The sequence below is a fragment of the Bemisia tabaci genome, chromosome 1 (assembly GCF_918797505.1).
Source record: "Bemisia tabaci chromosome 1, PGI_BMITA_v3".
NCBI classification, from domain to species: Eukaryota; Metazoa; Arthropoda; class Insecta; order Hemiptera; family Aleyrodidae; genus Bemisia; species Bemisia tabaci.
Genome location: NC_092793.1, coordinates 47,796,676 through 47,810,480, shown reverse-complemented (window position 1 = coordinate 47,810,480; position 13,805 = coordinate 47,796,676). Strand labels below are relative to the sequence as shown.

The window sequence follows — 13,805 nt, the reverse complement described above, 5'->3', positions numbered from 1 at the left end:
TGTTACACGTGAAAAATTACTGTCAACGTTAACCCCATTATTGTTTATGCGTCGTCACTCATTATCTGATCAATCGCATTCACTCACGAGTTCACGCTGCCTCACTAGTAATCAGGTTCCTAAATGATACAACTATTCGGCCTCTGAAGCCACGCTAGGAAGTATCTTTCCCCAGATTGAAGGCGTTTTTTTCGGCCTCCGCGGTCACGTTAGGAAGTATCCGCTCGCAATGAAGGCGTTTCTTAATGCGTCGTCCCTCACTATCTGAAGCTATCGCATTTACTCTTCAGCTCTCGTTGCTACCTAACGCATTTTTGTAGTTTCACCGTCTATACATTTTGTACTATAACTGTTCGAATCTGAGTTTTCCGTTGCAGAGGTTAAGGTCCGTTTTATCGTCAACGGGTACACGTCGTAATTAGAATAGGAAGCATTTTCTAATAAAAATAACCAATACTTTATTAAAATATATAACAACTGTAGAGCAACCTAGCTTAAGTATACTTAACGATAAATATCACAGTTTTTAATTGACAAAAAACCCACATTATGCACTCTCACAGGAGTACTGTTTTTTATTTATTCCTGGGATGTAGGTGGGTTTGTGCAATATGGCGGAATATTCCTGCAAAATCCAAAATTCGAAGTATGGAAAACGAACCAGAAGTATAAACGTCCGTTGTTCTGCCTCAATCGGTCTGCCACACAGTGGATCGAGTCAGTAGGAGAGGTCGGACAAAATTTGGAAACTCCCTCATTTTCCCCCTTAAATTAAGATGGACTTTCACTTTGAGCCCCCTGCCGTTGCGGCTTCCCAACGGAGAATTTCTCTCTCTTGTCGTGGTTTTTGGTGAAATACGTCTCGATCTGCTCCAATGTTTTCCCCTCCGTCTCCGGTAAGTAAAAGTAGTGATAGATAACTCCAGCCATGGTGCATACTCCGTAAAGATACATCACGCCACTGAATCCCAGCCACGCCTCCATGTACAGGTACGTCTTGGTCAAGACGGACATAAAAAAATGAGTCCAAGCGGCTGCAAGGCCCGTAGCTGTACCTCGGCCCCTAAAAGAAAAACCAAGAAACAGTAAGGTGAGATTCAGTCATTCATCGGTGTGCGAATTTTCAAACATTCACAGCACCCACGTAAAATCATGCTACATAGCTTGAAAGGCCAATGTACAAGCTCTATAATATAAAAGCATAAGAGTAATGCATGGCGGCTGAGGCGCAAAGCGCTTTGAGGGGTTGACCTGCGAGGCGGTCAGGAGGCTCAGCTCCCAGTACTACTTGACTTTCGTCAAAATTTGCATACAAAATCAAGTTCCGAACCCGCAAAATACTCTGGGAGGAGTCCCTCAACACTTGAACAAAACATCTTCTCTATTCCAATAAAATCATTTTCAAGACGCTCGATAGACGAGGTGAAGAAGGGGAGTAAGAACAGTAAGTAGCGCCCCGGAGGTTGGGCCGCGTAGTGGTAAAGAGGCGGACCCCGTAGTAAAAGTATAAAGTAGACTTCGACTGATCCAGCCGCGCAGTCTACGTTAAACCTGACTGGCATAAACACAAGATGTGCCATCAAAATTCAAAGTTTCTGAAATTTTCTCTTCAACATTTTCGGAAAACAGTTCATTAGTTTTTTTGAACAAAATGTTCATTGAACCCTTAGATACCCAAGAAGGGTCAAATTGACCAAGACTTAATATATGGTCACAACATACCAAAAAAAACATGGTTGAAAACATATGGTCCGCGGGTTATGTGGGGACCGTGCGGTGCATACGTGCTAAATACATGTTAAAGAATCAGACGTCAAATTTAGAAAAATAAGAAATGTAGTGTCTACATAGCCGTGGATACAAAAGACCTATCGGGCCTCGCTTTTCGACTTTTCTTCCGAATTTAAGCGATACCAGAATGGAAGCATAGAGCAGAGCATTGCGAGTTCACACCTCGCGCCCTCGCGCCTTCAATTTTGCAGATGCAACGCCGACATCCATCAAGTACGAATAGTTGTATCTCTGCGCCGTCATAAGCACGCGTCATTTCCCACGCTCTATCTCTGTTGTTTTGGTTCCGTTAGTCTTATTTGTGGTGGTGCTTCAAGGTCTACGTGAAAAACACAGCCGAAGATAGGAGAGACGTAATCGGGCCTCCTTTTTTAACTTTTCTTCCGAATCTGAGCGAAACAACTTTCGCAGCATAGAGCAGAGCATTGCGGGTTTACGCGATGGCGCCATCGCGCCGCTTTCAATTTTGCAGATTCAATACGCATATCCATCAAGCACGAATGACTGTATCTCTGCGCTGTCATCAACGCACGTTGACATATCTCTTATTTTCAAAATTTGAGAACAGTTTAGGATAAGTTTGCTATAAATATGCAAAAATTCGCAGTGTGTTCAACATGCGCGTGTTCTTCATTTTGCAACTAGAAACTTTTTTAGCACGTATGTGCATACGGAAACTTATGGCACGCACGTTATGTTTCCAAAGTGAGCTGAAAGTGGTAGTTCCTATTAGAAAAATGTAGTTCCAGTGTACATTTCATCGCCAGTTCTCCTTGTCCAGAGGGAGTGGTAAAATAGTTAAATTTAGACAATCTCTGTCTCTATGTACCTTGATTTTTATTGTACTGGACCGATTCTGTTTACCTACTTTGTGATTTGTTTCGGTTTTGCAATAACAAACAGAGAAAAATGCTTCTATTAATAATTTCTTCATCTAATTTATATTTTAGACAACCAGAATTTTCGCTGTCTTGATGCCCAAGAAGCACAGTGCAACAAAAATATTGAAATAAAATAGTAATTTTTTTTCAATTATATTGCAATATTTTCACATCATTTAATCTATTTATGCCGGTTTTAAACAATTATCAAAATGAGCTTCATGTGTCAGAAAGATAGGCAATATGCAGTGCAATGAAAAATTACAACTTATTTCAATTGTATTGCAATAAGTTTCAATGAATGAGGCCCCTTCAAATAGGAACTAGGCAACATACACACACGCAATTACATTGCAATATTCTTGCAATGTAATTGCTACTTATTGCAATCTGTGCGACTTGGGTGGGATTCTTGTCAAATTATGAAAAACAGAATCCCATTGTAACATCAGGAATTCTGTGAAGCGGGCTAACGGCTTGGTTTCCCTCACTTTGTATCTCTTTCAATTTTAAAAAAGTGCGTAATTTATGAACAACCGCTGATAACCTAATTCAGTGAGACTTACAAAGGAGGAAAAACCTCGCAAACAAGCTGCCACGGCAAGGTGATGATGCTGAAGCCATGGAGGAAGTTCATGATGAACCAAAGAATAAGGGGTAACCAAACGCGAAGTGGGTATTGTGTCAAACTTTGGAGGAATGAGGCATACATTCCGACGCTAAGGATACAGATGCCCGTCAGGATGTGCGAGAAGAGGGCGATCTTTCGCTTGCCAAATCGCCGAAGGAATACCACATTTACCATTGCACCCACGAAGAACAGTCCTGAACACATCATCTGAAAAGAAACGAGATCGTGACTGTAATATCCGTGACCACAGTAGAAAAATACGTATCTTCGATTCCGGCGTTGAAATTCTCTCGTATTTTTTATTTCTTATTTCTTTGAAAAGGAGATCATTTTTTCCCTCTTTTTTTGTATTCTCTGTGCAGTTTTACCTCATCTAAAAATATTCAATTATAGACAATGTGTCAGTTTCGCTAGTCACAGAATCGTTTTTTTTTTATGATTTCAGATCATACACAAGCAAAAAAAATAAAATCTGTTCAAAAACCAGGTTTTTAGGTCTTAGGTTTAAAAAAACGTTACGGTACTTCATTAAATTATATGTGTTTGGAGGAAGGGACGGTTCCACTTTATTGTGGATTTACTTATCTTGAGGATTACTTCAATTCCTGAAATCTATGTCAAGGATATGATAACAATGATTTGAGTGATTTATATAATATCATACTACGAAAAAATCGGAAAAATCCTCAACTTACCAAGGCAAGATTTGGATCAATAGGGGACTCTAGCATTTTGAGTTCATTGACAAAATAAGGCATAATGCCTGAGACACATGCAATGTTGGTAATGATAAACACGAAAAACATCAGCCGAAGAGGACGAAACGTCCTTTTATTGGTCAGCTCCTTCAGTTGTTGTTTTAAGAAGCCACCTCTCTCTGCTACAGGTTCGCCTTCTGAAAAAAGATGTGAAGATAAAATACACAATCGATTTTTAAAAACAGTCGCAATATATAGAACAGACTTTTTCTCAACACCTATAACCTAACAGCATAATAAATAAGGGGCAGGGGGCCTGCCCCCCCCCCCCCAAAAAAGAAAAAAAATCTTGTCGACCGTTCATTTTTTGGTCAAATAGCATACCTTTAATCGGTAAACTCGAATCTGCAGAGTTCTCTCTGCTCAGATCGGCAGACTTCACGGCGTAGTTGACTAAAGATTGGAACTCAGGTTCAACTTCGGCCGAGCTAACCCAACCTCTCAACCAGCACAGGGATTTTTTGGCTTCGTCCAGTCGACCTCTAACTATCAGCCACGTTGGCGATTCGGGCAGCTGAAAATTAGAGTAACAATTAGATAAAAAACCAACATAACAAATATAATGAAAATGCTTGCGATGTTGCCGCTGAAATGTTCATGAGGGAAAAGACCCTAGAATCAACAATTTCAGTAGAATAATTTTTGTTAAGTTAGGTTATTGGATTTTGAGATTTCGACTAAAATTCTCTCTACATGGCTTTAATAGTATGTTGTGAACAAAGCGGTACATTGGTTCCCAATAGTGGACAAGAATTGCGACGTAATCCAGTAATTGGACTTCATTTTGCAATAATTAGGCACTACAATCGCTGACACGTTTTTAAAAACACTTAAGTTGTTTCTAAAGTGAGGTGGAAAGTATAGTTCCTATAATTGCAGAATGCAGTCCAATTTGTGTCTTGAACATGGCAGTGTCATGAGTGTGATGCCTGATGCGGGTTCAGTGGATGCAACCGGACCTCGTCATTGCCTCTGCAGTCTTGTTTTAGTCATAAAAAAATAAAATAAAAAAATTATCGGCTTAAGAATGGGTTATTCTTGAATTCGCCGCCAAAAGAATTTCTCATCTTGATTCGAGCTGAATTCTTCTAGGAACAAGGAAAAACATGTTTGGAGTCAGTGAAATAGTAGCTAAAAGTAAACAGCATCATTCTTTACTTGGAAAAAACTTTGAATTGCCACAGGTCCGGTTTGTTTTGACATCCCTCAAAACTTTTCATCCCAAATTATCGTAAGCCTTCATCAATACTTGGGCACTAATAACTCACTTTTGAGTTTTTCTGCCTGATGCCCTTCCCTGGATGTCTAAAATTATCTGAGTGTGCCGTCTAACCTGAGTCATGAATGTGAAGGTGATGATAGAGCATGAACTGCTAACCAAAGCAACCGTTCGCCAATCGAAAAGGTAACCAAATAAGAACATGGCGCAAACACCTGAGAGATAAATCAAGATTAGAGCATAATAGGTAGGTCAAATAGATGTAAATATTGCATAAATACAATTTGCCATAATAGATTGCGGCGTTAAGTTTTAGGCAATACGAATCTATGATGAATATTTAATTGAGTTGGCTATTATAGAATTAACAGTTTTACTAATAATTAAATCAATTTGCCACTCTTTTACACTAGGGTGACAAGTCTTCCTTAAAATGAAAGAGGGAATGAGTCACTGGATGAGAGACGAGAGATTAAAACTCGAATCAATGGACCACTTCGACTACATTTTGTAATCAGGAACTATAATAGATATCGGGCTCAGTTTAAAAGCAACGTTCGTACCATCACTTTTCCTATAGACATATGTGTTATTACGGATGAGCTAGAAATTGTAGTTTTTTAATTGCAAAATTTAGAGGGAAAAATCAAGCATCGTAATACATACACTCTCTAAAAAATTCAACTCAACAAAGTTCATAAGATGGGCCACATTGCAAAAATATCTAGTCTCTACTCAACTATGAGAAATTGCATTTTACGTGCTCGTAAAACCCAATCTTCCGCTCACCAAGAATCAAAGTTCTCTTAAATAAAATTGGCACTCATGTGCTAGCCATCAGTTTTGCTCAGAAAGTCGACTGAAGTGCCGTATAGGTGACCCTTGAACGGCCGCTCACTCGACTTCGTCGTTCTTCTCACCAAAGAAAACCATGGTCGGATTTAGGGGGTGGCCACATGGGCCGCGGCCCATGGCGGCAAATTTAGGGGACGGCAAATTTTGCAATTTTTTTAAATGTAGCTATAAAGAAAATTCGGATTCAGAAAAAAAATACAAACGAGAAAAGGTGACAAAATCTCTCATTTCCTGGGAGTATATCTCTAATTTTGTCGTCTTTCTGTGATACAATAGACAGCACCTTTAATTAGTCGAGTTGAGACTAAGAGAGAAACCGAACACGGAATTTGGCCTGGCACGGCGCGGCGCAGAGAGCAATGATGACGAGAACTTGAGATGAAGAGGAGAAACCCTCGGCGCGGCGCGGCGGTCGGCATGTAACACACTTTAGCGCCTACAAGACTGCATGAATACTTCACGCATTGCGTCAAAGACAGTGCGGTCGCTGCGATCAGCAGCGGACGGCGTGAAATGCTAAGCGCCTACAAGACTGCATGCACACTTCGCGCATTGCGTCAAACACAGTGCGTACAGCAGCGGTCGGCGTGAAACGCTTAGCGCATACAAGACTGTAGGAATACTTCACGCATTGCGCCAAACACAGTGCGGTCAGCGCGGCGCGGCGGCGGAAGTTAAAATTATTAAACCACATTTATTGTTCTTTCATAATTTCCTCGTTTATTTCATAGGACACCCTAATAGGGTTAATAGATGTATCTTGTAGTTCTCTATTTATTTAATAAAGAAAAAAAAAACAGGACACCCGGAAAATTGTGAAGGGTCCCAGAATAGGCTTATATTAATCCATCAACATACTCGCAGAGTTTCGTTTCAAAGTAGGTATTAGGCAAAATTTTAGAGGAAGTGGACTCGGCTTTAAGATCATGCATATTACCTATGGTACAGCAGGATGTTGAAATAGTGGAGAGCGTCCCCCTCATGCGTGGCTCCCCAATCTCGCCGATGTAGGCGTGAAGGGGGGCTTCGGCCAGACCCGTGCAAAGTCCCATGATGACTGAAACGGCGTATAGAGCGTGGATGGATTGGGCGAAGTACAGGATCATCCACCCTATGAAAATGGGGATGTTGATGAGCATCATGGCCCCTTTCCGACCGAATTTATCTTGCAGCAGCCCCGACGTCAGACTACCGATAGGGTGACAGAAGTCTGGAATGCTCCCTGTCGAACACATACGTACCTTTTAATCTCTTTGTTTTCATACGCTAAATGGATTTTAGTGTCATAATGGCACACAGATGCTAAATTGTTTTTAAAAGATCTTTACACATCCTAAAATGGTTTACAGATGTTTCTTGTAAATAATCCAGATGTGTTTCATGCGTGTGAAAACGGGGAAAGTTAAAATATTGCACAAATGACTTCCGAACATTCAAGGGGATATACTATGGTGACATATGAGGACTTACACCGGACTACACCTTACACTTACTGGTATCGAGAAAATTTTGAGAAAATACTTGAGATGTGATCTTCGAGATCTGTTTATTATGCCAGAGCCAAACATATTAAATTTTTGTGTGAACAAAACAGTTTTTTAAGCGTGTTTCGAAAAGGTAATTTTTCACATCCGCCATTGTTACATATGAGAACTCATATGTGCACTTTTTGGATTCTGTAATGTAAATGAACTCGATCTCAAGATTTGTTTGATTACCAAACCAGGACGCTTGATCATCGTTCATGTTGAGAGGCTCCGCAGGGTTGTTGTGAAGCGAGCCAATAATGACCGTAGGCATGACCATTTCCAGCCCGATTTCGATAAGCAGCCAGTTTTGCATTATTGTCGCCAAAATCTGTAATGTTCAAGAATTATCAATGTCAACTTTGAACTCAAGACGTCATGTTATCATTATAAAAGAGACTGCTTAATTTGGGACCAACACTGACTTACGTAACTTTAAGTAAATGGTTTATTGACACCCTAATACGCTCAATAATACTGTGCTGAGCCCCTTTAAAAAATAAAACGTTAAAAAAATTACAAACTTTAATACACACTTCTTCCCCTCTCTAAAAAACAATATAATTTCTAAATATCACGTTGAATGTATCACGGGATGACAATGTGTTGGCTAATTCTAGAAAAAAAAATGTATAGAGTTTCTAAACGATATAATTTATTTTTACATAACAAACATGGAAGCTTTAACAAGTCTTTGCACCCTCATCAGTGCCTAAAGTTAGAAACTACTTAGTCCATTTATTTAATTAATTTATTCTGATCAGAGAGATTAGCTTCAACACATTTGTAATTCTAGACGATTTTGCCAAATCATTCTATTTTTTAAAAATATTGCTTGCTATAGTAAAACGTTTTGTTCTCTAAGAAATGTCAGTTACGTCTATTTAGATCTGAAATATATACTGAAAATTACACGATCTTCGATTTTAGTTGTAGTCACGTACCTGTGCCCATGCCGATTTTTTCGCATTTGCATACTGAAAGTGATCCTTGACCTCTTGTTCTGGAACATCCAGACTTCTAGATGGTTCGGCTGGATTGCACATTTCGATCCTACAGGACTAGCACCGTATTATTATTCAAAATTGAGGGTGTGCAACTTTTAGAGTTTAGATTCACCTCGACATTGACATATCTGCAAGAAAATACATACAATCACTCAAAACTCAAAAACGAATAAAAATCCAATCGTTCTCGGGATTCTCCGAAGAATTTAATCAAAGTATTTTAATAAAAAGTATTTTACATCAATTGTTTTTTTACTACTGCAAATGTTTTCCTCTAGTTGACGGATCGGCTATATCTCTTTAATTACTTTGAATTTTACTAATTGGTTGGCTTTTATTTGAACGTTCGTGAAAGAGTGATAACACACTCAAGGTAATTAGCCATATTTTATTACGTATGTATAATCATCAACAACAGGATTATTTCAAGTGTTGATATTCACAAAAGTTGACTCATACACTGAAAAAGTTTCGGTCAATGACACCGACCCCATTCAGTGAAAAACAACAGCGACTCTCCTAAATAGTGACAAGGTTTTTTCGCCAGTTTTAATCTATAATAAAAAAATCGATTTTAAGTAACGCAGCCTTATTCAGTAAATATCGATCGTTTCGCATGTCACATGCATTTGAACAGTCATGATCAAATTGTTTTAATTGCTGTATAAATTGTAAATTTGACTGTGCCATCGATCCTTTTCCAAAAGTTTAAATGGCTTGTCAATCGATATATCGCAAAGCACGCCACGCCACTGGCATAGAGCACGATGCACATACTAAAAACGAGAAAAAGTTACTCAGGAACCGAGAAATACGTTGTTTAAGAAGCGCAACTTTTCTGCTTTAAAACTCCCCGGTTTAGATACGTGGTTTCACACTTTAGTCATCGATATAATGATCTGCGCTACTCGCATATTGCACGATGCATGAGATCAGATCTGTTTATGAAGGCATACTTGCTCGAGTATCTTTACCCATCAGTGGATTATGCGTGCCGAGGTTTTTACAAAAAGCTGAATGACTGTGGTCGAAGTCTCGGCAAAATTACAGGACGCACTTGATGCTTCAAAGCCTCTTACGGTTCATTTGAATCCGAGAGGACATGCTGCTGAGAATAAATTAGTCGGTACCACGATGCCGCGTCGCACGCATTTAGCGATATTCGCATTCGCGTTTTATTTACCTATCCTATTTTTTTAAAATTCACTCAAAATGTATAATTTTAAAGCTACGCACTTGGGTTTATGACGTCGCAGTTTTCTCAACGGCACATTTTAAACATTTTGAAAAATAACAAACCACATTATCGCACAAAATTGTGTATGTGTTGAAAATTGTGTTGTGTAACATTGATATCTTATTTAGAATCTAAATTTAATTTGCTATCTCAAAGAGTATCAATATTAAAACAATGATGGGCCACCACTTAGACACATGCTTCCTCCTAAACATTTCACGTGGAAAACAAATCTCACAATAATAAGTCTGTAAATCGCCTCCTTCACAAAGATTCACAAAGTTTTTACAATTAACATTGGTTAGATGGCAAATATACAAGTATTTTTTACCCCCCCCCCCTTTTTTTTCTCGTACCACACCCTTATCACAGATATTTCTCCTCCCTCTCCCCTCCAAAAAAATTATGTAACGTTCATTCGCACCCCCTTAAATTAGTGTTTTTTGATGAATTTTGGATAAAAATAGCCATCTCAGCCATCGGTTGATTTATCCGCTTGGGTTTTTGCAAAATCGGCCTTACGCGCCCATTCTGGCGTTAAATAACGCTGTCTTGAACGCTCACCCCTCTCCCTGTAACAACCTCCTAACGCAGGCTCGTATTTCATAAACGGTCCCTAAGTTCCTTATGATCTGTGTTAAAAATACTTGTTTACATCTCGTTCAAGAGTTAATATCCGAACTTTTAATCGTGTGAATCGTTTCCTGCGTGAGATTTTGAGGAGGAAACATGTGATTGTTTCTAGTTCCAACCTTCTCTCGTTGTTGTCAGGTAGTGCTGAAAAATTGAAAATTTTACCATTTAAACGTGAATAAAATAGCTACACTGTATCGCACAACGAGGTAATCTTTCTCTATGTATAGTGGCCCATTATTTCACCCAGGCTTGCATGAGCAGTCTTCCTCTGCGCTTTTGCATTGTAGTGCTTTTCTGAGGGAATACCAGTGAAAATGAAGGCATGGACCGAAAAAATATGGCAACACCGATAAACTCAAAATTGACCATCACCATCAAAGAGAGGCACGGGTAAATTTTGGTTTGGAACTTTAGTCATACGATGGTGCTTCGCTAGAGAGGCTCAATGAGGAAATGTAGGTAGACCTCTCCTGTCTCCGGTTGTCAAAGCGTCCCGTTGAGAGCCACCGACGATTATGCTGTTTAGCCGCACAAGTGTATAAGGCTTCTATAAAGCGGGAAACACCGTCCTGAAGCGTCCAGCTAGGCGGCCAGGTTGGCCTAGCGGTCAGCGCGTTTGACTCTGGAGCAATACTACCGTGCTGAGGAAGAACACCGTACGAGCTTTCAGGCGTTGTCAAATTTCCCTCGAGAAATCTCGAATTTTCGGGAATATTTGTCAACTTTTTTCATCTAACTCTTAGAAGCATTTTGTTCGTAATTTGATCCGAAGTTTCTGGCAATTTCAAGGAAAAATATGCATGACAGTCTTCAGAAATAAATAGGTTCTGAGAGGCAATTTGGCAACATTCGAATGCTCATACGGCGTTGTTCCTTAGCACGGAAGAATAGGTCCCGGGTTCGAATCCCGGTGGTGGCGACAAATTTTCACGGAACTGACGAGTGGATCTTGCAGAAACGTATCTACTCGACCTTAATCCATGAAAATTTGAAAGCCGGAGCATGGATGTGGCAAAATCCCCCTCATGTCTACTGGCAATGAAATAATCTCTATGTTAAAGCACATGTCTATAGATGGCTGTAGATTCTTAAGTTACTAAATAAACAGGAATAGAGCCAAATAAACTGCAAAAAGGGGAAAAAAAGCGTCCAGCTCACGTGCAAACTACAGACTTCAAAGACGCTCATCGATGCCTTTCCCGGCTCTCCCATTGGCCAGCGGTGCAAGTCGGGGTAACAGATGAGTCCCTTTGGCGTCTTTAGTTTGTACGTGGGCTGGACGCTTAACTGATACGAGAGATGTTACCTCGTAATATTGGCAAAATCAAACCGTCTGGGCTTCCTGAGTCATCAAAGCTGAGCTTCGGGGCTGATTTAAGTGATGCACAGAGATTTATACGCCAAATTTGGCTTACGCTGAATTTTTTCACCATTTCTTTGCTGCATTTATGGGGGGTTCTGAGGAGAAATGTCATACGGCAATGGCTCACGTGAATTCAAAAGCAAACATGGAGAAATGACACCAAAACAGTGAAGGAAACATAACATATTCTATGAAGAGTTTAAAAAAAAAAAAATAAGAAGACCTCAAAAATGTTTGCATTTTTCTTTGAGTAGGTATATCAATTCAATTGAAAATAAACCACATTTGTGAGGAATTCATTTTTTAAAAATGTTCACGGAAGGACCCTGACCGAACCTTTGCTTTACTTTACAGCCGTGCAGGTTCATTTTTGTGCCAATGTTGTTTCTGATTTTTCATTAAACACCTCTTAAAAATGTTTTCCCATAAAGTGGAAATATCCAGAGACGCTTGACATTGAATTATCCTATATATGTGCCCTTGGAGCTAGTTTTTAAGCCAACATGTTTGGTGTTCATTTGGAGCCTTTAAAAAACTATACCCCAAGTAGCATTTTTCAACGGAAAAATCGCGATTTGTTGCGATTTTGTCGGCGATAAAATCGCTAAAATCAACATCTGAGCGATTGTTCTCGATCTTGTTGCAATAAAATCGCGATTTCATCGCCCGGCAATTTATCGCGATGTTATCGCAACAAAAATTGCGATGCATGGCGATTTAATCTCGATTTTATCAACGAAAATTGATCGCGATTTTATTGAACAAAAAATTGCGATGCATAGCGATTTAATCGCCATAAATCGCAATTTTTTATTCGATAATAATGCGATAAATTGCCACCGATATAATCGCGATAATCAACCGATAAAATCGCTATCTATCGCGATCACTGCTACTTGGGTACATATGCATGTAACAGTAAATTGAGAAAAATCACTGGCAAAAATGTAAACAGTTATTAGGTATTTAAAATTTCGTAGCAGTAAGATCGATTCAAATTTTATCCGTTGCATGTATGTACTTCATCTGAAATTAGCTTAAAAATTTACATTGGGTATGATTTAAAGAAGTAATTCACTCGAGGAACTTGCAAAGCTAAAACTGGTGAATGTCGTACCTCTTATAGTTGTAAAACTGACAGTTTAATGTCTTATGGAGTTACCTGAGAATAGTTGTAATAACTGGACTGCGGGGCACGTGTGAGCTGAGGCTAAACACCAATTATAGTCCGGATTTGATGTGACCGACTTTTTCTTAATTCACACACTTCTGACATAACTATTCTGAGGAAACCTCACTAAGTTTTAATAAGAAAATAAATTTGTCACGTGAATACAGATTCAGGAAACTAATAGCAACATGAATTCCACCTAGTGCTAGAGTATCCATTTACAAACTGCAAAGCGCATAATATAACCTTCTGTTCATCACGACAGGCTAAGTGCACACTGATACTGCCGACTATTTGACCGGTCTTAGTCGTGAAGCGTTTGCGATTCTCTCCGGAGCCTGAAGGCCGCGATACGCTCCACTAATCACATTGAACAAGAGACGGTTAGGATAAGAAAAAAATCCAATCAAATCGACCACGTGAAATTTTTTACTGGGTTATGAACTTTTTCGAAAGTCAAATAATTTGATAACTCCTTCAAGGTGCACCTGATCGGACTATTCACGGAAAAAATGGTAAAAAACATGTTTTAACGCAAAGGAAGAAAGTGGTCTTCGATTTGAAGAAAATTTTTCGGGCTGAATTTTTATTTTATTATTTTTATTATCAAGGTTTCTTGGTGATAGAAAACTTGTTTTGTGAAAGAATTGTTTTGAATTGGGGAAAAAAAACTTCATCTGCATAAGAGAAAATCTTTCACACAGAGCAAATCTAGGAGTGAAAAACATCT

General features: G+C 39.2%; 1 protein-coding gene across 1 annotated transcript; it reads right to left on the bottom strand.

Annotated features, from left to right (window-relative positions):
* Nucleotides 1-433: 433 nt before the first annotated feature.
* LOC109038863 (facilitated trehalose transporter Tret1) lies at nt 434-13,369 on the bottom strand. Its single transcript, XM_072302139.1, has 9 exons — nt 13,067-13,369; nt 8,606-8,796; nt 7,854-7,992; nt 7,073-7,357; nt 5,395-5,495; nt 4,386-4,575; nt 3,999-4,198; nt 3,239-3,510; nt 434-1,063 (listed from the first exon to the last, which is right to left on the bottom strand). The coding sequence occupies exons 2-9, from the start codon at nt 8,705-8,707 to the stop codon at nt 772-774; spliced, it is 1,581 nt and encodes a 526-aa protein (XP_072158240.1). The 5' UTR covers nt 8,708-8,796; nt 13,067-13,369; the 3' UTR covers nt 434-771.
* Nucleotides 13,370-13,805: the final 436 nt, after the last annotated feature.